The sequence below is a fragment of the Pempheris klunzingeri genome, chromosome 14 (genome assembly GCF_042242105.1).
Source record: "Pempheris klunzingeri isolate RE-2024b chromosome 14, fPemKlu1.hap1, whole genome shotgun sequence".
NCBI classification, from domain to species: domain Eukaryota; kingdom Metazoa; phylum Chordata; class Actinopteri; order Acropomatiformes; family Pempheridae; genus Pempheris; species Pempheris klunzingeri.
In genome coordinates, this window is record NC_092025.1 from 8788063 (window position 1) to 8815931 (window position 27869).

Sequence of the window (27869 nt, forward strand, 5' to 3'; positions counted from 1 at the left end):
TCCGTCAACAGGACGCAGCCGGTGCACACCCTGACGTGCACAAAAGTGCGAGGGCCCTTCAACGCTGCTTGCAGCTTTCATTTCATTTTTATTTTTTGTAGTGTATAGCATGGACCGATCCCACTTACTCTAAACTTAACTCAAGCTAACTCAGCCTAAACCGGTCTGCAGAGTCTGTTCCTAGATGGGCCTTTAAATACATACAAAACAGCACAAAGCATAAACAATAATCTAATAAAATTACAATAAAACTCAATGACAAGCTCCGTCGTCCATGGTTAGATGACTGATGCCTTTTTGTTTCGACTTAGCTTTAACATTATCCCATTCACAGCCCTTAATGAACTCCACTTATCGATTCCCTGAGCAGAGGAGGAGGATTTACTTGAGGGCACCTCACAGCTCGTCATGGATGCACCCTGAGTTACTGAGCCAGAAACCCTGAGAGGTACCTCCACATCGCTCTGCACCTTTGGGCGTTCATGGTTACTTTTAACACAAGCACGTTTAGCGAAACATTACCACAAATATGGTCCTCGTCGGCTTCCTATGCAAAATTTTGATTGCGTGGCTATATATCGTCTTAAGAGGCTTGATTGTGGTAGAAGATGCTTGTGACTCAGGAGTTACATAATAACTTAAATGTGAAACAATCCTAGAATGCATAAAAGTATTTGCAGCACACTACACAGGGTTTAACTTACTTTTGCAGCCTTTCTCACCATTTTAACACGATTCTCAAATTTGAAGTAGGAATCTAACATAAGACTGAGATACTTTACTTTGGAAACTTGTTCAACACATTGTCCATTAATCTTTAAGTGTACATGATTGACTTCTGACAAAGGCAGAGCACTGGAATGAAAGCAAATTACATTGATAGATTACAGTTGGAGAACCAATACAGCTATTAATAATAGCATTCAGTCAGCACCATGATTTCCCTGAAAGCTCACATGGAAATAAGACCATATTAGTTTATTGTTGAGCGTCAAAGTAGTGCGGCAGGTCGATGTTGTCATCAGCTATCCTCTGTTTAAAACCACTTCTTGTTTCTGCAGAGTTCAGAAACCACATTGAACAAACAAACAAAAGACATCACAACTGAAAAATGGAATCAGTCTATAGTATTAAACATGAGCCTTCAGATCAGGTCTATTAAACAGCATGGAGCTCAGCTGCTGCATGTTACCGGCCAGTTTAACTCGAACCTGTCAAACCTCATTATGTGTAGTATTATTCTCCTTTCCCACCCCCACGGGCTAACAGCTCCATCCACTTGCCCCGAGCTTTTCAGAAAACAAACGCATAATTCTCTCTTTCTCTCTCCCCTTCTCTGTCAGTGTGATCAATTTCTTGACTTCCTCCTTTTGGAGTGGCTCGGCTTGAATACCAGAACACAGGATATGCTTCGCAGTGCTCTCAGTTTCACAGAGGCAGCAGCAGAGGCAGCAGCAGCCGTGAGGACGACACGCTCTGCAGTCAAGATGAGTGCTGGGGATGTGGTCTGCACCGGCTGGCTCATTAAATCCCCCCCAGAGAAGAAACTAAAGAGATTTGTGAGTAGGAGTACACACCGGACGCTTGTTTATGTCCTCTGCCAGCAGTGCGAATGTCAGGTTGTTCTTGCTGAGCCCTGTGTGTATGTGTGTCTGTGTGTGTGTGTGCTTGTGTGTGTGTGTGTGTGTGTGTGTTAGTGGAATGATGATTTAGAAACATTCTGTGTGTTAGTGTGCTTTCCTTAACCTGAGCTGCTGTTCAATCTCCTTTCCATGGTCTTCCTCATTTCTACAATAACGCCGTAGTTCAGTGTTCTGGTTTGTGGATGCGATCCATAGCTCTAACAGTGTACTGAGGCACTAATTACCATATATCACAAACTGCAGACGTATTTGAGACAGGCGTGGAAATGACTCCTACAGCCAGTATGTGTGATTGCTTACATGAACAGCATACAGCATTCACTGTTTCGTGGTTGTTGGGGTCATGTGATGATGTTGGGCTGGCCACTCACTGTGCTCCGTGTGTGTGTGTGTGTGTGTGTTTGTGCGATGTGCATGTGTATTGTGAAACATGGGAAGTAATGTCAGTAGCAGTCAGACACTTCAGACTTAAGTGGCAAGCAGAAATAGTCCAGCTTTATGATGGCTGTTTGCGCTTCCTCTGTACGAATAGAAGAGGAGGAGGAGGGCCATTTGTCAACAGCAGTGCAGGGAAAGGGTGGGTGGAGGTGTGTGTGTGTGTTTGTGTGCATTGATGGGGTTTGGGGCGGGAAATAGAAACTTATTTTAGCACGCTATGCAAATCCTGTTGATTCCAGAGAGCAGAGTAAATGCCTTTGCGCTCTATCTGGCTTTTTATTCAAATGTTGCTAGTACAGCCACGCACAGTTATGAAAATGATTATTTTCTCTTCTTGATCTGGGTTGTGATCAGACGGTGTTCACAGAGGTGAATGAATTTGGCTGCAGCTCCTTGGTTTTGCTTCTGTACCCTGTTGAGAAACATAAGCATAGACACACGTCAGATACTCATTTTCTGTCAGCGTTGCATTTCCACTTTCTGCCATGCTAACATGTTTGTCTGCCGTGTCCAGTCCACTACAGTGTGTGGTGGAGCTGACCCTCACTCACTCTTCATTAAATACTGTGTATAGACAGATGTCCTCAGATGTCCTGCTTTGTCTACAACACAAAGACGTTCAGCTTAATGTCCCTGAGGAGCAAAGAAACCAGAAAATATTCACATTTAAGAAGCTGGAATCAGAGAATTTTTTGCTTTTCTTCCTGAAACTGATGAATCAGTTATCATAATAGTTGGTGATTAATTTAATGGTTGACAGCTAATCAATGAATTGATCGATCATTGCAGCTCTAGTACTCTGCTAGGCACTACTATACTACTATAATTTGAAGACTTTGAAGAGAATGTGTAGTGGCAGCATTTTAACCTGCACATGTGGAGGCCTTTTTTTTTTTTTTACAATCACAGGTGTTGTGTAATACAATAAATGATGGCTGAATTCCATTTAGCTGCTTAAGTTTCCGGGTTACTGTCACACTGTTATGACTTGCCGGGACACTTGAGTAGAACAGAGCCATCGTTAGTGTTAGCAGTCAAACAGAGGCTTTCCTACTATGACAAAGTCACAATGTCTCCTGTGAAAAAGGTCTATTATGTTTTAGAGAGCTTGAGCATGAACCCTCAGTTTAACTCAAGGTCCACTCACCAGCATTTTCCATGCAAACTCTGATCTGCAGAGGATATTCATGAGATGTGGTTGAAAGCTTGATTCTCTACTGAGCCACGTTCTTGTGTTAAAAGTAGATGTAGTCACAGAGGGGGAAAATATGAGCATAACAAAGAAGAGACTGGAAGCCCACATTGATGAAAACAGTACAACCTTCTGAAGTCTTCACTTTCTATTTTGTCAGAAGAAAACAGCTTCTTTTAGTTTAGTCCCACCTTAAAACATCTATAGGGTCAGGTTGCCATCTGTGTAGTTACGGTTTCCTCTTAAACGTGGCTGTGTTATTGGCAGTGAATGTGGCGTTTCTAACTATTTCCTGGTAAAAACACACATTTCCAACTGACTTGCGCAGGAACAGATTACCCCACATGCGTCAAAAAAAAAAAAAGTCCACGTTTTCACACCACAAGAGCCTCTGCCCTGACAATGTACACAAAGCCACAAAACCAAGTGTGAAAATGAGGCCAACATCTAGAACACCACTATTCTTATCATTTCTTTGTACTCACTGCTATTTGTATGAAATATGACACCTACACAAAGGGGCTGATTTTGCTATAAATTAATTTATGTGTTGAGGGCTCAGGCGTTACATGTTACAAATAGATCTCTTTAGTAATAAATACCTGTGAACAGTTTCAGTAAGTGCTCAGTCAAAAGCAATGGCCAAGTGCTGTATATAAATACCTCTTTCGTTGTGTTAGACGTTTACTGCTAAATACAGAGAACTTCCTCTTCTCTGTTCTTCTGGGAAATTTGAGGCGAGGTTCCGCTTACTGACCATATCAAAAGCAAAAAATTGAGCCTAAAGTTGCTAAGTTAGCTGATGTGAGCAGGAGCTGTGATCTAATTCCCATGACTGGTCATGACTAATAAAATGCTGGTGCAGGGGGAAAGGGAGACTCACTGTTAGAATTATGCAGTGCTGTGAATAATATTACAGTGTGAGGATGAAGTGCAAACTCCAAAGTAACTCCCTGACCAACTGTTTGCTCCTTTCTCCCACAGGCGTGGAGGAAACGCTGGTTTGTGCTTCGAAGGGGTCGCATGAGCGGTAATCCTGATGTGCTGGAGTACTATCAAAGCAAGAACTCCAAAAAGCCGATCCGCGTCATCGACCTGAAGGAGTGCGAGGTCGAAATGCTCAACGGGCAACTCAGGATAAAGCGAGACTTCCATGGGAAGCACCTCTTTGTGGTGAAGACCTCGTCTCGCGTTTTTTACCTGGTGGCCAAAACAGAGGAGGAGATGAACAGCTGGATCAGTAGCATCAGTCAGATATGCCAGTTCGGGAACCTGGAGGATGCAGGTAAACACACAGAATGATCCACCTCACTGAAAATCACAAAGTAGTGGTGTAAAACAGAGGGTCATCCCACCCACCAGGTGCATTTCACTGCATTCACCCTTACAAAATTACTGTGACCTGTCCCACTCAGGAAGTGGTGAACTAAAAACCTTAGAACGAGGTCAAAAACAAACTGTTTATTTGATGTGATGCAGCTTTCAGTAAAAGATTCGCAGAGCAGCAGAGCAGAGTCGAACATAAAGGTGCAGTTTACTGACGACTCACGTGACCTAAAAAAAGTCCTCAAAGATCAAATTGTGATGTCTTGCTGCAGAACCGCCCAAAGCTTGAGCTTTATCTGAGAAATCTGCTGAGCCCATGGGTGTGTTGATTCCTGCAGTGCAAACTCATGCTGAGCCTCAAATACTTCATTTTTAGATTTTTCTAATTTTAGTGGAGTTCCCAAAGATTTTGAAGATTCCAACATTTATAAAAGGATGCACAGAACATCTGGGTTATGTCTTTGGTGTCCTACTTTCGACTGTTTTGCATTATTTTGAAGGAAGTTGTATGGCGTGGAGCGTGTTTTCCTAAATTTAACACCTGAAGGAAAATTCAAGATTTGATGCCTATGGTCGGAGCGGCAGACTGAATCAGACGAAAAGGGAAACATTTTACAGCAGTTTTAACACAGTGTGCTGCAGAGTGCTCTTTGGGGCTGATGAATGTATCTATAAGTGAGCTTGTGAACCCACATGCAATCACACGTCATAACGCTGTGGTTAAAGCCATTAGATATAAATCATATCTGGTCCTCTTTCCACAGCAGCAGCAATGTTGCATTATTTCATAGTTCTTCGCACAGCTCCTCCTGGAATGGAAATGAATCAGATGAGGGCTGCAATCAAGTGACATACACGTTGTTGCTGTGACTTGCCTGTCTAATGGAATGGCTGTGCTGGAGGAGATAACAGCAGCTCAACAGGGGCCACGTTCAAATTAACAGATAAATAATACGATTTTTGTGTTGCTCCCGTGAGCGTGCTTTGGGGCTGCATGGCATTGAATGTCATCTTTCTGTTGGTTGGGTTTTTTTTTTTTTTTTGATCATTAAGCTTTTACTGCCTTTAATTGACCAATACCGTATCTCTGTGAGGAGACTTAAAGACATGTCTGTTAGAACAGTGTCATCTGTGTGAAGGAGATAGAGCAACGGCACATTGTTGCTGATATGCATGTTTCTGTAAATCACGTTGTGCTCTGAGAAAAACACATTCCACACACAAAAAAACACTGTGATATAGACTGCTGCTGTTTTTTTCTTTAATATATAGAATTTTAGAATAAAGTTATGTTGCTTTAATTAAAGGTTTTCTGAGAATAGGACAGGAGTAGATCCTGCCTTGATCGCACAAGAGTTCTGTGCAAAGGAATATAAAACGTCTGTTAAGGGCAGCAGATGTTTCATGAGAGCACGCAAATACTTTTACTATTTTTTTCTCTCTCGCATGGTGCCGCAGAGAAAGCCTTGACTCAGTGGCCTTGAGTGAAATCAAATGAGACAAGTTTCTAAGAGTCAGTCTGACTGAAAGATTGAAGAATATGTAAACCAAAGAGGGAGCAGGGCTCACATGTGTCTACTTTCAACGTGCCAAGGAAGAATGCCATTCCTCTTTTTGAATTCACCTGCTCCATCGGTTGTAAGTTTGGAGCACAGGCTGGGAGGGCCCCACGTGGGTGTGTGTGTGGTTTTCACACTAGCTGACTTTTGGTATCACCGCAGCAGCAGTTTTCTCATCATTTCTTAGTGGTTGCGACATTTCAGAAACTACACGCTCTCTGCTTGTTTTCAACAGAGAGCTCAGAAGAAGGCTTTCCTCACACCCCCACCTCCCTCCAGCCGTCACCTGACAGCTCCGACCGAGCGTCTGTGTCAAGCCAACTGGATTCCAGTCATCCGCTGGACTACCTCTTCCTCTCACAGTGTGAGACGGGGAGCGTAAGCACTAGTAGGTATGTACGATCTGTGAAAGCTTTGACACCAGATGAAATGATGGCAATAGTTCATGCATAACAAATTCGATGTTTTCATTCTTTTTCCATACTTGTAGACATGACAGCTTTTCAAACTCTGAGATCTCTCTGGAGCAGAAGTCATCAGACGAGGCTGTCAAGGACATCGTCCCCTCGCCTCTTTTTTACACAGAGTCCTCCTCATCCTCTGTGTCTCATGCGAGCCCCAGCCCATCTCTTTTCCTCCATGGACGGTTGACTAACCCTCCGTTCAGCGCTCCGTGCATCCCCATGGCTCTACCGGCATCCTCTTCCTCTCCACTACGTCACTGTGCCACAAGTGTCTTCCAGTTTGACAAACTTTATTCCTCGGCATCGTCTGAGGCAACGAGCGAACGGCAAACACCTCCTCCGCTGCCGCCCAAGCCCAATCACCTGTCAGAGCAGCTAGGTGATGAGGAAGCTCACAGGCCGAGGCCAATGAGCGCACGGCATTTCTCAAGCCACACTGCATTATTCCCCCGGAGGACCTCATTGTCAAGCCTGGACCATTTCAGAATAGGTAGGTCCTCAGCAGGTAAACAGTCACACCGTCTGCATAATCCAAAGAGTGAGGAAGCTGGGCCTGACAAAATGAATCAGAAGCAGGGTGCTATTATGATGGGGAAGCATACGGCTTTAACTCAATTAATGTCCTCTTTTAATCTTTTTTTTTTAGGAGAGGCCGATAGTAGACTGATGAGGAACAGGAGGCATAGTCACAATTTGGTAAGAGAGTCATCAAGAGCAGAAAAACACTGTTTTATAAAATCTTGCTGGGAAAAAAAATAACTCATGCTAAAGGAATAGTTTAACATTTTGGGAATTATTTGCTTTCTTGCTGAGAGTTAGATGAGAAGACTGATAGCACTCTCGTGTCTGTGCCATAAATGTCAAACTACAGCTGGCAGCTAGTTTAGCTATGCACAAAGACTACAAACGGTATATTTCTCATTTGTTTAATCCAGACACAGTAACTGCTCTTTGCAAGCTGCCTGGCAAACCTCGTGGTGACGACAAGACCTGTACCTGGTCACTTCCCCACAATACATTATGGTTTTTGTGCAGATTAAACAGACGAGATATAACATGTTTATCAGTGAGCCTTACTTCTGCTGTCTGGCAGACTTTGCTATCATTGGACAGAGTCAGGCTAGCTGTTTCCCTCTGTTCCCAGTCTTTATGCTAAGCTAAGCTAAGCAGCTGCACATCATAGCTTCATATTTAATATATAGACATGACAGTCAATTTTCTCATCTAACTCCTTTAAACCCACCATAGGGTTTGTAAATGCACTACTTTGGCGCCCCAGGTGGCAGTATAACTTTCCTACAAATGAAACCATGTGCCATCAGAATAATATATTCTATAAACACGTACACATTGTGCACACAGTGGCTTAGTTGTACCAAAATGACGATACAGTGCGCTTGTCTGATCTTATGATGCTTTGCCCTTCAACAGCCTTGTTTAAATGCTATACGAGGTCAGAGCTACCAGGATGAGTCATACGTTCCCATGGCTTCCCCTTCTCCCTCTGTTACCACCACTGAGAGTGATGGTTACATCCCCATGAGCCCCAGGACATTCAGTTTCCTCAATACAAACAACACCGAGCCCTCCACCATTCTCAGCCCACTAATGTGCCAACCTGAGAATTTTGTGCCACCTCCCATTCACCGGCATCTCAAGCCTTGCCTGAGGAGAGGTGAGAGTCAGACCAGCCCTGTTTGGTTGATGTTACATTTTTGGCTTTGTGCTTAACATCTTGCATCTCTGTGCTCATCATATATAGTTGTAGAAGTCAGTACAGGATCAGATACAGAGACTTTTTTTCATGATCTTTGCTGCGCGTCACTGTTTGGAAAGTGGCCTTTATGTGGCACATGTGACAAGTACAACCAATCCGATACCTTTGTCCTTTCTTGGTTCACAGCTCGACCCCCACCTCTTGACTTAAGAGGCCTCTCTACAATCACAGAATGTCCCACTCATCTTCCTTTGAGCAGAGCGATGACTGAGTCATGGTGAGAGAAAAAAAATGTCTCCTCATCCACATAATCTTTCCTTCATATGGTTATCTATAGCAACTAAGCATGACTAATAATATGAACTTTATAATCCTTATTTTTTATCTCCTTATTTTTAGCTCATATAGATGTGAGCTAAGTGCACTTGAGAGATTTTTTTTTACATCGGCATCCTGTGTGTTTTCATCGCTTCTCGGCCTTTTGGCTCAGATCAAGTGTAACATTTTGTGTGTTTTCCAGCTGAATAAAATGTAATGCATGATACCTTTTACTACAGACAAGTGTTTACAACTTCACATGATTCATCACATGATTCATCACATGATTAATGATGTTCTGACACCATCAGAAAACATCAATCATGTGATCGTCCTTGCATTAAAATACCTAATACCTATGAAGAGCAATGGCATCTTCTTTACGATGAGATCTCATTTAAACTCAGATATAAACAGTTAAACTATGACAAGTTAAATCTAATTTTACTGTGGTTATAAATATACTTGCCCGGGTCAAGGAAAACATCCTGTTTCTGTTTGTGAAACTTCTCAGTTGGTTGTTAATCTGATGTAAATTCTTTCTATTTTCTGTTTTTATTGCAGCTTTCCAGTAACCAGTTTACCTCTTGACAGACGACTAGAGAATGGTGTCAGTCCAAGAGATGAAGACACAAACTGCACTGCAATGGTAAAGCTTCTATTCACAGCAGTGATGTTTAAAATAATACATATGTAGTGTGTACTCTGACTCCATCAGAAGCTGAAGGAGGCATTTGTGTATTCTTTTAATGCACCAACCACATAGTGAGCAATAGGGCCTGATGTGGCTATACTTCTACTGTAGCTCATTAAGTCAGACCACCATTTCTCCTCCCTTTGTCATGTAGCTTCTATCAGCATATGAGCCATCCCATTTTTCACTTATAACTGGCCCTCAAAATAGTAATAAAATAAATAAACTGGGTGGAACTTGAGGGTACTTCCCCCACAAAATGTAAATCTATATGTGATCATATTTAATATCCATCATGTGGGCAGAAATCCTTAAATCTCTGTTGACCTTTATATCGGCAGTATGCAGCCAAAACATTTTCCAGATAATTCTGGACCTGAGCTTACTAGTTCTCCTTTTAGAGAACATAAAAAAAAAAAAGATCATAATCTGACATTCTACTTGTGACTGTAGGGCCATTTGTGTCTGTGAAAATGTGCTCAAATCTCCACACAGCTGAGAATGCTGGTGTGGAAAGTGTAAACTGTGTGAAAACCGTAATCGCACTCCAGGATCTTCCTGGAAGTGAGCATGTGTAACAGTGTGCTTCTGTTCAAGGCTGTTCCTGAAGAGGGAGCATGTTTAATTGATTTTCCCAGAATAAAGTTTTAAGACAAGCATATAGTGGATGCACTCTGGACACAGGTAGCTTGCTGTGTTTTGCTGAACTCAGACCAATCTAAGGCAGCATTTTTTTTATTGAACAAATGATTTACTGACAATGCAGCACTTGTCCAATTAAATTGACACATACAAACTGGCAATTTGGGTGTTTTAGGAACTGTATGTATTACAGACCCTTTTAACTGGGAACAGTGATGAGTCAGTATCTGTTTCTTTCTCTGACAGGAGTCAGTGCAAGAGTTCTTCGACGGACCACTTCAACCGTGGGCAAGAAGATCAAACCTTGACTATTTGTCACTGGACTTCAATTCCGCATCCCCGTCTCCTGTGCAGAAGGTATGTATTGATCAGATAAATGACACTGGCTTATAGTGATGATTAACAAAAGGATAATATTGCCCATCTTTTGAAGTGCACCCTCAGCGTTTTGCACCAGTGTGCAACTGTAGCCTCTGAAGACATTAATAAACGTCTTTGTCATAATCAGACAAGACATTTTCTGTCACTATTCCTACTTACACCACCTAAATGCTACAAAACAAATTAAATCAATGTCTGGAATGGAGAGAGAATACCTAACACCACAGATGAATGATTTTTGACATTGTAAAAAGGAATTTTAACTCACCTCCTCCCAGCCAGCCCACACACAGCAGGGATATCGGGACAATCACGACCACTGACCCCTGTTATTACTGTTCAAATGGCCAAATCAGTGCTCACTCCAGGGGGTCTCCTGCAGTTTGAATACATTAAGCGCAATGACTGTTTGTACCATTAAAGCAGAGCCCTGTTAATGTTGGAAACTGTGTGAACTTTAACCACCTCACACCACCGTCCACTCATCTCTCCCTCTCCACGTCCAGCAGAAGCCCTTTCTGTCTGACGAGCACAGAGTGGACTACGTGCAGGTGGACGAGAAGAAGACTCAGGCGCTGCAAAACACCAAGATGGAGTGGACAGATGTGCGGCAGTCAAAAACATAGACGGAAAAAAAAAACAAATCAGGAACGCCTGGCTTCAAGAAGACAAACAGCAACACCAGCAAGGAGGACATATATGAAGAGGACCAAAAGCACTTTGAAAAACAGTACTGAAATACAAGCACAAGAGTAAGTACGCAGCAGCAGTTAGATGCTTGTTTGCCGGGCGGAAACACACAATTGCACTGTAAAAACTTAATTAACTCTCAGTAGATCTGTACTGTAAATAATACCAGATTGTGCACTGTATCACAATGATTTTTACTGTAGCATACATTTTCAATGGGGCATCATTTCTTTGTTGTAATAAAAAAAAAATTTCAATGAAACATGCTGTTCATGTATGTATAGTTATTGTGACTGTAAAGAAGAAACGTGTTTTACAGATGATTTTATTTTATATATATTTCTCACCCTCACAATGTATCATGAACCAAAATGATCCATCCGGAGCTTTCTCTGTCTCCTACACTTGAAGCGAAATGCTCCTTTTGTGACCTTCATATTGAAGATTTTCACCACTAAGACATTCTGGAAACAACTCAGCGATATTATTTTTCTGTAGATCCTTTTTTAATGAATAACTTTATACTGCATCCGTATTACATCCATGAGTCCAAATTCAATAGAGGCAAAAATTAATTGAAATAATTTCCGTCTCTTTGAACAACGAGTCTGTTTAAAATGTCCTGTTAATGGCATTTTAATAGTTTGTCCCTTTACATCGGATCTTTTTTTTTTTTAATTTATTGTTTTGGTTATTTATTTCATTTTATTATGTCTTTGGTCCGTGTACGTGTCTCCCCCCGACATGTTCTACTGTTCATGCCCTGATATAAATAAAGTTTTTATTTTAAAAATTAATCACCAATCAGTATTTTTTCATAAAACTCAGGTTCCCTTTAAGCAGATACTTAAAATAACATAATTTATCTAGATAGATAGATAGATGGGTTCACAAGAATATATATCTAGAAAAATAATAACGGTTACACTTAATTAAGTCTGCAAGTATGTGGGTTTTATGGGAGAATTACATATTCTAGTATTATTATAACAATAATAATGGTGATAATGATAATAATATTGTTATTATAATAATTATTATCATATGTTATAAAACACCCTTTACACACATGTTACACACATGTTGCGTCACTAGCGTGCGCCGGGGGTCACTGAGGCAGATTTGGGTAAAATGACCTGAGGAGTCGGAGAGGAAGTCATCATCCAGCGCTGAAACGCTGAGCTTTTGTGATCCTCTGAAGTCAGATCGGCACCCTGGCCTGAGCAGGTCTGCCTGTGGACACCACACCGCCTCACCGCTGCGTGGTCTAGCGTTAGCTTCACCCTCCGTTAGCGGCTGTCGGACTCGCAGCACAGCCTCTGACTGCAGGACACACGCACACACACACACATACACTCTCACCTGGGTAACGCTGCTAGCAAAGCCAGCCGACGGTATCTGGGGACAAATGAAACCGTGCGTGGCTACAGCTACTGCGGGGCCCTAGTCGGCCACACGCCAGCTGCTTTATCCCAAAGTTAAAGCCAAGTTAGCGCTACCGGGCAGCCATGCGCTGAGAGGAGGCTAGCCGGGTGTCCTGGTCGACGAGCCGACGGCAGCTCGGCGCTACAAAGGTCCGGGCTTTAGTTGGTAAGTTTGTTTACTTCACCACTCGGTCAGTTCCAGCGTCTGAATGTGCCAATCCTCGGTTTTATATGAAAACTGAAGTGACAAAGGAGGTCTGTGAGGGTGTGTTAGATGGGCTGAATTCAGCATTAGCGTTAGCTAGAGTTACAGTCTATTGTCTTTGCTAAGGCTCTGGTTTAAAGTAACATTTCGGAGTGTCTTCACCCTCCACCGCTGCTCTGTATGGTGGCAGAGCGGCTGCACAGCTGGAGCTTAGTTACATCTCTGTCCTGCTGCTTTGTCACCTGGGCTCTTCTATCAAAACAGTCACAGTCTTATCCCATCTGTGATTCACTACCACTCACTTATGGGGGTTATTGTGTAACTGATCACAAATCCGCTGGAGAGTTTTAGCTTTGTCTTCACCTTTCTCTGTCATGCATGCACATTTATCTGCATTATTACAAGGTTTTAGCTTTATTCTCCTACACAACGATATGTACATCACATACCTGCAAAAATACATAAAAAACATAAGTTTCCTATACAGAGACAACAGATTAAGCATGGACACGAGGTATGTATGTGCAAAGATAAATGCACTTAATTTAATTTAAAAAAAAAATGACACTATAATTATGCACTTAGTTTCTTTACCCTGTAAGCTTTTTGTTTTAAATTCACTGGTCTGTAGTTTTGCAGTTGGGTTATCACAGTCACTTTGTCCCAGACAAAGTGTCACAACAATATTATACAAACATCCCTACATTTATTTATACGGATTTTCTTGACAAAATAATGGCTCAAAGTACTTGATAGATAGTGATCCTACTTAGACAAACACTTAAATAACACGTAAAGCACATGACAGAGACAGAATAGGCCGTAGCAGATCCTTGGACCAGTGATTACACTAGGACAGATACACTTGCAGTAGCAGTCAAGACAAAACAATACAATTTACAGTAGAATAAACAGTGAGATAAGAAGGTTACATTCGGTCAGCAAAGTCGGGGCTTGTGTTTACTTCAGGTGGAATCGAGGCAAGTCACAAGTGTCTGAAAGAGAGGGAGAACCCCAGAGACTGGGACACGTGCACCATGCATAGCATATTCCACACGCTGGAACAAGCCACACAGACACTAAGTAGGCATAGAGGCTATATTAGGGAAGCCAAGGTTAGATTTTTAATTGATCATTGATTTTGGTCTCAACTTTCTCAATACAGGGCTCACATCCGATGGAGGACGGATTCAATGCAGTGATCCTGTCCGCTGATTTTGAAAATCCAGCTGCTACGTCTTATGTTGGCCTGCTGCAGTAAATCTGATAGCCATGGCTTCTCGCAAGGTAGATGAGCTACCAGGCGACCGCAAGGATTTAGCTTCATTCCCAGAGCAGCTTTCCCGGTGCGGCCCCGATGAAATCACGGAGGAGCTTCAGCCGGATACGATGAACACTACGGTGAAATCCCAGAAATCTGGAAAATTTAGGAGGACTGCCCTGACATTTTTTGGCGTTCGTAAAAGCATCTGTATATTGCCGAGTTTTTTTGGAGGAAGGAGTAAAAATCCGAACAAGTGGTCGTCTAAGAAAGGACTCACCAAAAGCAGAACACATGATGGGCTTAGTAAGGTTAGTCATGAAGACAATCTGAGAGGTGGCTTCGCCTCAGCTGGAGATTTTGAGTTCCACAGCCAGAGGGACTCTGCTGGAGAGCTCCACAACGAATGTAGTCACCAAGCTGCTGAGCAGAAATCTCTGACCCTCACCCGGCAGAAAAAGGGTTTGAGGGGTCTTTTTCACAGTTTCAGGCATCACAGAAACCACAGAAATGTTGGAGTGGATAAAACTGAAATGATTGCAATGACCTCCCCTCACTGCAAGAAAGAGGTGCCTGTTGTCCAGGACAACGCCAACCAGTATGTCACAGAGTGCCTGGGATCTGAACCTGATGTGCCTGATTTTGCAGACGATATGTGCGATATCTCCATTGGTCCTGAATGTATCGATGCTGACGTGATGGCGTCAGAGAAGAGTGCGGAGCATGAAAGCCCAAAGTCCGAGCTTGATGATCACATGAGCGATGAACAAACGGAGGAAATGAATTTGGTGGCTGTGGTTTCCAGGGAATACAAGGACAGCTCCAGAGGACACAGCGGGCCTGGTCTGAAACTTCAGATGACGCCTGAGCCCGCTCTGAAGACTGAAACGCCTGCTGGCTCCTCGGATCAGCTAAACTTTTTTGACGACGTTGCGTCGTTAAAGAGCTTTGATTCGCTCACCGGCTGTGGGGACATTATTGCAGATCAAGAGGATGACAGCATCACAGAGAGCACAGTTTCTGGAGAGCGGAGCAGAAATGGAGGAAAGAGGGCCTCGTGTTATCTTACTTATCAGGGTGGCGGAGAAGAAATGGCCTCACCACAAGACCTGGATGAGGAGTGTCTTCATGATTTCTGGGGAAATACGGCGTCAGAGGAGATTTGCTACAGCTGCAACCAAGACCACACAGATTTGACTGCTGACCTAACAAGTTCTCCCAATATGGACTTACTGAACAGTAACAGTGCGCAGCAAGCCAGTGGCATGGACACCTCTTCCATCGCTGATGGGTTAACTCCTCAAAGTGAGCATCAAGAATCGGTTCCAAACAGTGATGAGGGCTACTATGATTCGACTACCCCGGGGCCTGATGAAGGACAAGAAAAAACCGACAGACTAAGGACAGATAGACTACCCAGGGACAGCTACAGTGGCGATGCCCTCTATGAACTCTTTGCGCCTGACGAGAGTCTCATCAGCCCACATTATGAAAACAAATCAAAAGTGCTTGGTTCAAAACAGTGCGAGTACTTGAGCGAGCCAGTTGATGTGGCAGATTCCGCTTTTGTTCCAGAAATGAATCGATTGCAAATAAGCGCTGAACTGTACAAGGTTCACGATTTTCTAGAGATGCCGAGCACATGCAGTAAATCCTCGGAGTTGGCCCAAAACATGGCTGGCCGTCAGGAGATGGGGATGAATAAAAACTGTAATTTGAATTCAAAACCACAAGCGTCAGTCAACAAGAATAATGTAGAACGTGATGCCTTTGATGAAAAGGAAAACGCTCTTGCTTCCGTTGAAAGAAGAGCAAAATCCATGAGTGCGGATTGCGAGAAAAGGCACAGCAGCATATCGTTCGGAAGCACGTCTGACCCAGATTTTGAAACATTTTGTGAACCCAAAGAGCAGCATCTTGAGGAAAACAAGCCCGTGGCTTTACCATACAGAAACGTCAACTCTCAGTCTCCAGATTGTAGCAATAATTTGGACGACGGGCAGACAGTGAGTTTTTCTCAAGCACTTGTGGACTACACAAAACACTCTCATATGCTGAGCAACTTGCACAACGATGTGGATGATTTGGAGACAAACTCTGCCTTCACTCCAAATATGCAGGCCTTACCTACCATAGTCACATTTGATGTAGTGGATATGCATAATGAGGGTGAATACGATGAGCAGGACCACATGGAACTGGAGGAGGACATTTCATCGCCGTATCAGGAATTTGAAGACAGCTACCTACAAAAAGATGCATTTGCTGAATGTGACTATCAAATGTTAGACATGTATGAACAGAGCCTGATCAGTAACACATGGGCGATTGCTAGTCTCCCACGTCACCTAGGCCTTACAAGAGTCAGTCAGACCATGCCTAATGCATTGTCTCTAGACAGGAGAAGTAGGTCTCTGGACACAGAAAGCCTTGAGTTGAAGATGCCCAGAGAGAACAGAGCTGCTATCGTTTCTTGTCCTCAGTCCGAAAAGGACTCTGAAAGAGATTCTTCACCATATTACAAAAAGAATGTACTCCTGTCTGCATCGGAGATTAGAGACAGTAGCAGCATTATGGCCTTATCATGGCAAACAAGGTCAGAAATGGCTTTAAGCCTTCCCCTGGCTGATGGGGAAATCGCTGATAAAGTACAGAGTCTCAGTCAAACCCAAGTAAAACACAAAAGCAGTGATTTTCCCAGCAGCAAATCGCAGCGTCTGTGCTCAAACATGCCAGACAGAGCGTCCTGTGATTTAATGTCACAGAATACAGACCTTTACAACAGGCAGTGTCACCTTCCTTTGCAATCAGATTCTTGTTTACCTCATAACACCTTTGTTTATTCCGGCATGATGGAGGAGGTATCGGATGATGTTGACGAGGATGTCTTTTGTAAAGCTACCACTAATTTGCAATCCTATAATCCGTGTGCTAAAAGCAGACCAGTGGCCAGTAGGGACGGGCGATCTCATACTGGGAGTCCGTTGAAAGCAGGTGTGTCTAAATCTGAAATGGCCGTCCTCGGTGACACAAGAGCAGCCAGAGATGCGGCCTGCAACAAGCTCCCCGAGGCAGCCTTTAACTGAAAGGCTCCCAGTCATACAGACGGCATTAAGATCACCTGTAAATGTGCCAATGAGTGCTTTTTATGTTACATCCAAAGGTGTAATCGTTGCTTACTTTGTACTAGCGCAACCTATTTCTTTTGAAAAGTCATTTTTCACTGTGATAGACAGGACATGAATTGGAATTAGAAATGGCGTGCCATCGTGCTGCGTCAAGTGCAACGCTGTCTCATCGGGAGGCCAAAAGGGAGTTTCTGCATTTGCACAGCAGCAGTTGCTTGCCTCACGCGTACATGTCAGTCCATTCAAACTATTTAAGCAAGTAATTGTTTTATTTACATTGAAAATGCTCACAGATTCATCTCATTAAGCTATTGATTTGTATTAGAATGTTTATACCCACATGTAGCCTCAGTATCCAGGTGTCAATGTTAATGCCACTGTTTTTTTGGTGGGTATTCATTAGCCTGGTTCCCATAGCACAGCTGAACAGGGTTAGCCAAGTCTGGCTCACTTTGCCGCTAGATACATGTAAGCTTTTGCTTTAAATGCCGGCTCATGTTTGTGTTTACCACTATTTCACGGCCTCTCTTTGCTGTTGTTTATAGGTTTATTTTGGCCTGTTATCATGCTCAACTTTTACTGTTCGTGGTAGTTTTCTTGGTTTACCTAATTTCAGGCCACATTGGGTTTAGGAAGCAACAAGAGAGCAGTATCTCAGAGGGGAATATCTCAGTTCATAGCATGAAACACGTCCTTTATATCTTCATGGGGTGTATTCGTAATCCATTAAGCTTTTATCGCATTTGGCCTAAATCTCAAAATGTCAGCTACCTCTCCCCGCCCCTCAAACGCAGGACGTGATGAGCAGGTATATAAAATGTAGACAGATTTAATAGTCGATGCATCTTAACTTCAGCTGCCGTTTCACACTGTAGACGTTATTTGTAGAGCACATTTCACAAGCAGTTACCCCCTGAGGATGATACCCCTCAACATAAGATATTGGAGAAACAGCTTAGAAGAAAAAAATCCAATAAAAATCAAGTAGTGGAAGGGAAAAAAGCTAGTAGTACCTAATAGTTTCAAACTTAGACTGTTTGCTTGTGGCCTGATGAGCCAGTTTGGCCTTATTGTAGCTGTTGTTTTTCTCTGCTCCCATTTTCCAGCAGCTTGACCGCCTGTGAAGTGCAAAGTCCTTATTGAAACGGTGCACTTCTTTATTGCATTACTGTAAGCTTGTTTGATTTTGTTTGGAATTTAAATGATATATCAAAAAAAGAAACTGGTATTTTCATCTTGTATCATTTTCTTGTGCATTTAATGACTGACCGGTCAGAGGTCAAACTGTCAGATGATGTCGGTTTTTTTATAGCGTAATATTGAACAAATGTCAAAAGAATTTGTATTTATATTCTTAGCTATGTGTACACTGTGTTGTATTCAGAATGGGTATTACAAATTGGCAATAGTTGTTATGTTTGAGTTGAATTTTTGTTTTGTTTTTGGATTTTTGTTTCAAAGTTACATCCATGTTACATTAGGGGATTCCTCTTGAAAATCTGTGTTTTGACAGAGTAAAACACTGCCTTACACTAAAATAAACATGACAAGACATCATCTTTTCCATTTTTCTCTCACTTATTCATATGCAGGGTCATTCCTGTTGAGCAGCATCCATGGGGCCAAAGCCAGGGAAATGATAGCAGATAATAGTCTGACGTGGTGCTCAGACATAAGAAAACACATTTACACTGACACAAGTTATCCAGTGCACTGAGAACAGAGTGTATTTTGCTATTTTAGCTCAAATAAAAGTAGTCAGTCCCACATTTAAATTAATTTACATCCCAGTTTGAGTTAATAATACAGTAATTCCTGTGTAAAGTACCCCAATAGGAATATATGACGTTTGTCCTTGCTTGTTTGCAAAGCTCCCTGTTCTGGGAAATGTCCTTTATTTTCTGAGGGCAGCATTCACACAGGCATGTGACAATGACACTTCTCAAACTATCCTTACGAGCCACAAAGAAAGCAAAGCGCCAGAGAAAGGTCTAATAAAGTGCCGGACAGCAGGAATCAAGTTTGCATGATGATGATGATGTGACCCCGGCGTCTTTTCCTAGCTGAAGTTTACTTGTTTCCCCCGCGCTATCTGGCAACCCCGACCAAACTGCGACAGCGCCAATGGCAGCAAAACATAACTGTTCCAGGCGAGGAGGATGACAGCGATAAGGTGAGATGAGCACCGTGTGAAGTCAACGATGGCGCTGCTCCACCTGCACATCAGGCGGTGGATCGTGTTGAGTTGCTGTGGTTTCACCTCCGTCCGAAATATGAATTGATCGTCAACTTTATTTCAAGTTACTGTAGTACTCCGGCAAAAATGTTAGCACACGCTCAGCAGCTAAAGCTAACTATGTTAGCAACCTGACGTTTAAGTAAGCCTATGGAGCCACTGAGTTGGCTATTATTACTGTGTTAGCTAACTACCTGGCTGCGCTAACGTTACCTAAACAGAGACCAGGACTGCCTGACAAGCTTAGTAGTCAGCGTTAGCTTGGTGTAAGAGTCATTTAGCCGCTTTCCTGCCATCGTAGGCCGGTTAGTTTATGTAGCTAAATGTTGACTCTCCGGCTGGCTAAGTAACGGTGCTCGTTAGCTAGTTGCTAATGTGTGCTAACCCTGACTCGGGCCTAAGGGTGTCAAACCAGTTATCTCTCATTAAATTCACCCACAAAGGCGACGTCGTGAGCTGTAGTAATGCCATAACGTCATTGGAAAAAGTGTATTGTGAGTATGACATTTTTTGTTCTGTCATATTGTTTAACCTCCATTCCGTCACTCTCAACTCACGATGCTCTCGCCAAAGATCTTGAGCATCTCAATTCCTCGCACTGACGTGTCAACCTGTTAGCAGGTGAATGCAATAACATTGTCCACTTTAGTTCGTTCAGCAGCTCAGCGGGTCTCCTGTATGATCACTGGCACTGGGATCGGTGCGGTGTCTTGATTTGGTTGCACACTCGTGTAGTTAGCTGTTAAGTAAAGGCTAAACTGGCAGGATGTGAGGATGCAGTTCAGTCCTCACTTTTCCTTCAGCCTACTGTCAGTATCCCTGTTAAGGCGATGGTTTCCTTGGTGTTATTCTAGTTTCCAAAGACATTTTCAATTGGATAAATCAGCAAAAAGTTAAATTTCTACTTGAACAAAACACCAGACAAACAAATTAGGAATTGGTTAAGTAGAAGCTGACATCAGTAGAGCAAAGTTGGTTTTAACTCAATGCAATGTTTATGTCACTTATGACACTTTAAATACTGGGAAAGGTGGAGAAGTGGGGGCATGGCTTGAAGTAAGAAGCAGGTAGTTGCTCGGGGTCGCATTCATGATATGTGATCTCCTCATTCATGTATTCACACTGATGCGTAGAATGGATACAGCTTTGCTTGTGTGTTTGTGATGGGAGGCAGTGATGCTGATTTGCCTCATGGCGTCCATTCAAATGTCTTTAACCCGACAAAGTTTCAGGACTTTATTGTGCACACATTCAAAATAGCGATAGTGACTTATGATTTGCAAGTTATGCAAGTGACTTTAAGTGTGACTATTAAAAGTATGTTTTCATAGCTAGTGGGCACGATGAGTGATGTCTGCAAAGATAACAGCTAAAAAAGTTGAATTTGCTTTTTTTAAATCTTTTTTTCTTTGGTGGACCTGGAACAGATGATGTAGCAGGGGTCAGAGGCTTTTAGTGTCAGTGAACAAGTCCACCAGAAACATAGTGTTATAATTATCAGCCAGCATTTAGTTTTCTCATTGCAGCAGTGGAGCTGTCACTGGTCTAATGAGTCTAAAGTGAGATGGGAGCTTAGTGCCATCATCTGATCAATGTAAATAAGGAAATAAAGTCACGTTGTTGTTTGCTTCTCTGTCCTCAATGACAGTTTACTGTGACTTCCTTTTCGTCATGTAATTTATGTTTGCGCTTGAGGCCCAGATAATCTTGTCCTTATGGCAGAATGCACTGATAGCTTCTGTTCAAGAGCATCTCAGTTTAGTAGTTTTTATTTTTAAATGATTGTTGACCGAAATATCTGTGTGTGTTTTTACACTTTGTCTACAAATAGCAAAAGGCAGAGTTAAATGATTGACCTTTCACTTTAGTAATTATTACTTTTTTCTGTGAGTGTCATTCTGTCCCTGGTCTGCCACGAAATAACTGCTTGATTGTTTTTGTACAATGGTGGCTGTGCGTAACTCTAAGCTTGTCTGTCTTGATTTCAAGATATCGAACTAGCCAAGGGGCACATGCAACCAACACTAACCATAGTACATTTTATCCCTGCTTTATACCAGATACTATGTAGGGTCAGCAATGTAAAAGATGGCTTCAGGGCCCTGCTCCACTTGTTGCTATGAAACAGTACTACACGAGCCAGTGCATGTGCAGAGATAGTCTGGAGGCCTTGCTGAGTCTAAGCCTGTGAATCTGGAGGTGGAAGGAAAAGGACTGGAGGAGATCTGCTCCCTGAAACATGTATTGATGTGGTCATAAAATGTCGTACATAGCAGTGGGCTGTGTGACTGAACGGCTCTACAACAGTAGTTCATCACCCCCCTTTCAGCTAATAGTTTTAAATGCTCAAACCTTAGTCATCCTTATCTGACAAGTTGTGATCAGTCGTGACACGAAACACTGACATTAAAAGGTATGCATTTGTAACCATGGATGGGGGGTTGCCAGTGACATAGTATTTGCTATTTCATTACATGAACCAATGTCGAAAGTAGAAATCTCAGAAAAAGACATCACCATTTGTTTAATACACACACAGTATCTAGATTGATCATTCTTTTTTCAGTGGTCAGCACTGATAGAGATGTCAGTAATGTGTTTTTTTCTTGCAAAATATGCTGCCTCAAGAGTTTTAATGGAGAGTTGTAGCGTAGCTGTAAGTGTTCTGCATTTACTGACTGCCTGAAGAGAGATGATGAGCTGTGTTTGTGTTAGTCGTGACTGGTAAAAAGGAGTTAGCTGATGACAAGGCTGTGTTGCTAAGCAACGCACATCATGGGCTGCGCCTCTCAAAGCTCGAAGCTGGCTCTATTCTGCTCTCTGCAAGACTGGGGGAAAGTGTACTCTGGTGTTTCTGTTCATTAACGCACTTGTTGTTAAGATTATTTGGTTACCAATTTTCATATGTAAAAAAAGTACACCTGGGGCTGTTGACAGCGTTGCATGTTTATACTGCAGGCTCCCTTAAAGTCCCTCTCTGTTTAACCATAAAACAGCTTGGCTCCCTAAGGAATTCCTACAATTCAGATTGTCTGTCAGAGGGCGGGAGGTGCAGGGATACACTGCTCAGCCCACACTTTGTCTCAGGTTATGTTAACTCTTGCACTCACCCCTTGTGTGTCTGGCTCAAATGTTTCTTGTGAGACTAGTAAAGCTTTTGAGCTCACAGAGGCGAGGGTTGTTCTGCAGTACATTAACACGTTTTGTGCCGGAAGGCTGGGGTTTTCATTATAGAACCAGTCAGTTGCATGTATTTTTTTCCATATTGCGCCTACAAGCAGGAAGAAATGAGTGACATGTTTTTTTGTTTTTGCTTTTTGCATGTACCATCTAACATTAGTAAGTATTCACAACTCTGTTTAGGTTTGTTGGTAATTGTCCCACTGCATACCAATAACTACAACTAGGTTAAATAAGTTCACAATGCAACACTGCTGTAGATGTTATTAGTGACAGCTTACAGCTTTTAAAGTGCATCATTGGTTGTGAATTTCTAAGAATCGTTGGGGTGTGACTGTGACATTTTAACATTTTACTCAGAACACTGGCGACAGTCAGACAACAGGTATAGCTCGCACTCTTGGCTGACATTGCACATGATTTACCCAGCAGGTTTAAGTAATCCACAAACGGCAAAACACAGTCAGACACAACATCCATGTGTCCGCATTCAGGTCAGTCCTTTTCCTGCACTGCTGTGTGTTTTTGTAACTCGTTTATGTGGGTAGGTGACTACTATTTTCCATTTGTCTGATCAATGTTGTCACTTGCCCTAGATAGCAGCGTTTCCCATCGGTGGAGGTGTTATTGGTCTACCACATGTAGGGTGGAGGGAGCTGAAGATGCTAAGACAACGCCTACATTAAGTGGTCTAAATTCTAATCACAGTGTTCATGTGAATTCATGATATACTTGTTCTCATTTACATATTTTTTGGTGTCAGGCAGCTTAACAAGATGAAGCTTTACTGGCCCCTTGTATATTTTTACTGGCTTTGCAGCCAAAGAATGAAAATAACTCATTTTTTTCCATAATTTTGGTGATTTTTAAAAAAATATATATAACAGTGAAATTCCCTAGAGATTTTGTTGTTTTCCCTTAGTTATTGATATGTAATGTTGATATATTACACTAATGCAAAATGTGAATTTAGGCACATAGTGGATCAGTAAATAAATGTGGTGTATGAATTTTTTTTTTTTAATTTTACATCATTTTATTACAGCAATTTATCATTTTGATTGACCTTTGCAGGGAATCGCTGATGAGCTGTACAAGACACACCACACTCACTGTTTTCCACCCAGGGACATTGTTGCGTCGCTTTCTTATTGTAGCCTCTCAAGTGTCTTTCGCTTACATTTTTGTGGAGCACCTGTAGGAACAAGGCACTCTAAGAGCGTATCCCAGAATGCATTTCGCATTCTCCTAGTGTATTTCAGTAAATCGTGATGCGTTTAATGTCTCATGTGTCTTGAATATACTGACATCCTCTAAAATATGCACATGGTACAAATTCTGATTGGTGGGCCAGTGACGACCAATCAACTCTCCCTGCTTAAACCTTTACTTGTCCCGGGCCATCAGGCCATGGGTTATGTCAAACTCTGACGTAAATATTACATATTATCTATCAGTCAGTCCCAAGCTGCTGCTCAGCAGTGATTAAATCCTTATTTTATGCTTGTCTTCCTGATTTCAGTGGCATTGTGGCAAACACATTCCCAACTCTCAGTCAATGACCGTAGGTCATCGTTAGCCTGTATACAGAGACATGAAGCAGATGTTAAGATTTATACATTTTGGAGGACATTTTGGAAACGCTCAAATTTGTGAGGTGAAAAACATCAACAAGTAAAGCTGAGCATGCATTGCTAATGAAACTTTCCATTGTGTTCTTTCTCTCTTTCAGGATTTAATAGTTAGATTTTACCCACCCACATAGGGGAGACCGTGTTACTTTAGCTCTACACAAAGACCCTGTAGCGCTAAAGTCCAGCACTGAGTATGATTCCCTGGTTGTGCTGGAGGTGAGGAAGCATGGGGTGGAAATCTGAGGTGCCAAGACGAACGTGACGACAGTATGGTCAATGGTGGAGAAGCTCAAAATGGAAAAACGCCCATGGAGGGAGGAGAGCATTGACTCAAGCGAGACCCAGCATGCTACTGACGATTCTGAAGATGGAAGCAGCTCAGAAAGCGAATCAGAGGAGCAGCCATGCCAGAGGGTTCAGGTGAACGACAGCAGGTGTAAGAGGAAGGAGCCCTTGGCTGTCGCAAAACCCCACCGACAGCTCTGTCGCTCTCCATGCCTTGATCGGCCCAGTTTTTCCCAGAGTAGCACTGCGCAAGATTTTCGTGAGGATGAGACCAGCGCGGGACCAGGGGTCAAGACAGCCAATGACAGGGAGTACCAGACTAAGATGGACTTTGCTTTGAAGCTAGGCTATTCAGGAGAGCAGGTGGAGACGGTGCTCAACAAGTTGGGGGCTGCTGCACTCATTAACGACATTCTTGCTGAGTTGGTAAGGCTAGGAAACAAAGTTGAGCCTGAAATTCAACCTTGCAGCAGTACAGCCACATCAGTATCACGCCCCCCTTGTGTTAAAGAGACTGTTAGTCCAGAGGTGTCGGTGGAAGATGACTCTGTAGATACCTATGATAACCTCAGGCCCATCGTCATTGATGGCTCAAATGTGGCAATGAGGTAAGGCAATAACAAACATACACTCAGTTAATTGTTCTGTACTTCATGCAGAATGCACTTATGTCCTGAAACATTAACCTCTGATGGATGTCCATTTCCTGAGGTTTAATTAGACCTCATACCACACTGTTTTGTTTTCAGCCATGGAAACAAAGAGGTATTCTCTTGCCGTGGTATCCAGCTTGCTGTTGAATGGTTCTTGGAGAAAGGACACAAAGACATCACTGTGTTTGTCCCAGCCTGGAGGAAGGAACAGTCGAGGCCTGACGCCCTCATCACAGGTAGTAAAGCCATTTTGTGGGCAGCTGCTATTAGAAGTTATAGTAGTTGGTGAAATTTTTCATCAATATCAAATATAGGACAAGTCAACACTCAGCCTACATTTTAGAGCTGCTATTGAACTGTTAATCAACAGTAAATCTTACTTGAGACTTGTTTTTCAGACCAAGAAATACTACGCAAGCTGGAAAAAGAGAAGATACTGGTTTTCACCCCATCTCGGAGAGTTCAAGGCAGAAGAGTGGTGTGCTATGATGATCGCTTCATAGTGAAGCTGGCTTATGATTCTGATGGAATTATTGTGTCAAATGACAACTACAGGGACTTACAAAATGAGAAGCCAGAGTGGAAGAAGTTCATAGAAGAGCGTCTCCTAATGTACTCATTCGTCAATGACAAGTAAGAAACCACAATGCTTTGCAAAGTATGTAAAAAAAACCTTCTAGGACTTCTAGGAGTTGGTTAGCAGTTAAAATGGTTATTTATCTGTGACATAATCTATTTATTCGTTGTATTATGTCCTTTGCTAGTTAGAAAATTGGGGAAACCAGTTATTATTTCTGTTTTTCAGCAGGGAAATGATAAAGCTGACATTGACTTTAATCAAAAATTTTGGACTGACTAATTTTAATAGGTTCATGCCACCTGATGATCCATTGGGGAGACATGGTCCGAGCTTAGAGAATTTCCTCCGCAAGCGTCCTGTTGTCCCAGAGCACAAAAAACAACCTTGCCCCTATGGTAAGTTCTCTAAATGTATTTTCAATGCAACATTTGAATAATCAGCTTAGTTTAAGTGTTCAGTTTTCTTGACTGGATCTGCTCTTTCTTTAAACAAGGGAAAAAGTGCACATATGGACATAAGTGCAAGTACTATCATCCAGAGCGTGTCAACCAGCCACAGCGATCGGTGGCTGATGAACTACGGGCCTTTGCCAAACTGTCTGCAGTAAAGACGATGAGCGAGGGGGCTTTAGCTAAATGCGGTATTGGTCCAGCAACTGTAAAGGGGGACGTCAACTCCGAGGCCAAACGTGTGGCACCCAAACGCCAGTCTGACCCCAGTATTCGTTCAGTGGCCTGTGAACCTCCAGAGGCACTGTCCATTGTTAGGAAGTCTGAGACAAATTCAGTGCCTTCCCTTGTGTCTGCTCTCAGTGTGCCCACCATGCAGCCTGCCAAGAGCCATGCAGCTGGGGCCTTGAACACACGATCAGCCAGCAGCCCAGTGCCAGGATCTTTGCAGTTCGCACACAGCTCTCTGGAGCACATGTCCAGTGTACAGTATCCTCCTATTTTAGTTACGAATAGTCATGGCGCCTCTGTCACATACAGCGAACAGTTCCCAAAGTATGACTCAGTTAGCGACCATGGATATTATTCACTGCACAGTGATTTTTCAAACATGAGCATGAGCAGCATGCACAATGTCGACAGTTTCTGTAGCATGGAGCACGAGCATGGTGTGTATCAGAGAAATCCCAGCCACTGCCCTGAATCCTGCCTCAGCCATTCAAACAGTGACTCGTTCTCCTCTTATGGGGACCTGTACCCAAGCTCTGTGGACAGTAGCTTAGAGGAGAGCATGAAGGGGCAGCAGCAGTCTCCCGCACAAGGTAGGATGCAAACTTTCTCCCACGGGTTTCGACATGAAGCGCTGTCTAGGGTGCAGAGCTACGGGCCAGAGGAACCCAAGCAGGGCCCCCGGAAGCAGTCTGGAGCTCATCTAGCACCACACATCCAACACGTTGCTGTGGGAGCCAGGTCCAGCTGTCCTGGAGACTACCCCCTAACTCAGAATGTCCTCCCACCTTTGTCCTCACAGCCCACACGATCTCTTGGTATGACCCGCATGGACAGCATATCAGATTCAAGGCTATACGATAGCAACCCAATGAGACAGAGGCGACCTCCACTGTGCCGCGAGCAGCATGCAAGCTGGGACCCTCTGCCTTGTGGTAATGAGTCGTATGGATATCACTCATATCCATTGAGTAACAGCCTCATGCCGTGTTGCGAGCGGGTGATGGTCCGCAGCATGCCAGACAAAATGGAACAAATCTGGAACTCACCGTGGGAGGCGCAATCTGCAGCTGAACACCAAGAGCGGTACGTCATCCCAGACCATCAGTATCAAACATATCGGAACCTTTGTAACATCTTTCCTGCTTACGTAGTCCACTCTGTAATGGAGAAGAACCCTCATTTGACAGATCCACAACAACTCGCCGCTGTTATTGTTACAAAACTGAGGTCATGCCATTGAACACTTAATCCTATTAAACATTTACGTGACGTGATAAGGGAAACACGGATTTTGATCGCAAAGATAGGCACTTGTTAAATGTTGCTGCATGTGCAACATCTGCCCTCAGGAGTTTTTTTTTTTTTTAATGTCCCGGGTGGGAAATCTGGCAATCAGATTTTACATCACTAAGATGACATACAAGTAATCAGCATAGAGGAGGTTTGTCTAATAAGTTTATCTCAAATTGTAAGATGTTTTCCATATGAGAGCTGCATTTTTATATGAAGTGGCGTGCAGTTGATATGAGGTAACAGCTT

At 42.9% G+C, this 27869-nt stretch overlaps 3 protein-coding genes across 5 annotated transcripts; all 3 read left to right on the forward strand.

Moving 5' to 3' along the window:
• The first annotated feature begins 1177 nt into the window (after positions 1-1177).
• Positions 1178-11855, forward strand: gab3 (GRB2 associated binding protein 3). 2 transcript variants are annotated; one of them, XM_070844274.1, is made up of 10 exons: positions 1178-1559; positions 4258-4558; positions 6394-6550; positions 6649-7112; positions 7269-7318; positions 8054-8297; positions 8526-8616; positions 9222-9306; positions 10240-10350; positions 10881-11855. In XM_070844274.1, exons 1-10 carry the CDS (start codon positions 1227-1229, stop codon positions 10998-11000), a joined length of 1956 nt encoding a protein of 651 aa, XP_070700375.1. In that variant the 5' UTR covers positions 1178-1226; the 3' UTR covers positions 11001-11855. The 2 variants fall into 2 exon arrangements, with proteins under 2 accessions (XP_070700375.1, XP_070700376.1); XM_070844275.1 differs by having other exon boundaries at positions 10884-11855.
• Positions 11856-12484: 629 nt separating this feature from the next.
• Positions 12485-18602, forward strand: amer1 (APC membrane recruitment protein 1). The gene is made up of 2 exons (XM_070843528.1): positions 12485-12654; positions 13859-18602. The coding sequence occupies exon 2, from the start codon at positions 13966-13968 to the stop codon at positions 17038-17040; it is 3075 nt and encodes a 1024-aa protein (XP_070699629.1). The 5' UTR covers positions 12485-12654; positions 13859-13965; the 3' UTR covers positions 17041-18602.
• Positions 18603-19231: 629 nt separating this feature from the next.
• zc3h12b (zinc finger CCCH-type containing 12B) lies at positions 19232-27612 on the forward strand. Of its 2 annotated transcripts, none has more exons than XM_070843804.1 (6): positions 19232-19255; positions 24231-25025; positions 25167-25306; positions 25469-25703; positions 25939-26045; positions 26144-27612. In XM_070843804.1, the coding sequence occupies exons 2-6, from the start codon at positions 24409-24411 to the stop codon at positions 27568-27570; spliced, it is 2526 nt and encodes an 841-aa protein (XP_070699905.1). In that variant the 5' UTR covers positions 19232-19255; positions 24231-24408; the 3' UTR covers positions 27571-27612. The 2 variants fall into 2 exon arrangements, with proteins under 2 accessions (XP_070699905.1, XP_070699906.1); XM_070843805.1 differs by lacking the exon at positions 19232-19255 and adding an exon at positions 19767-19812.
• The last annotated feature ends 257 nt before the right edge of the window (positions 27613-27869 follow it).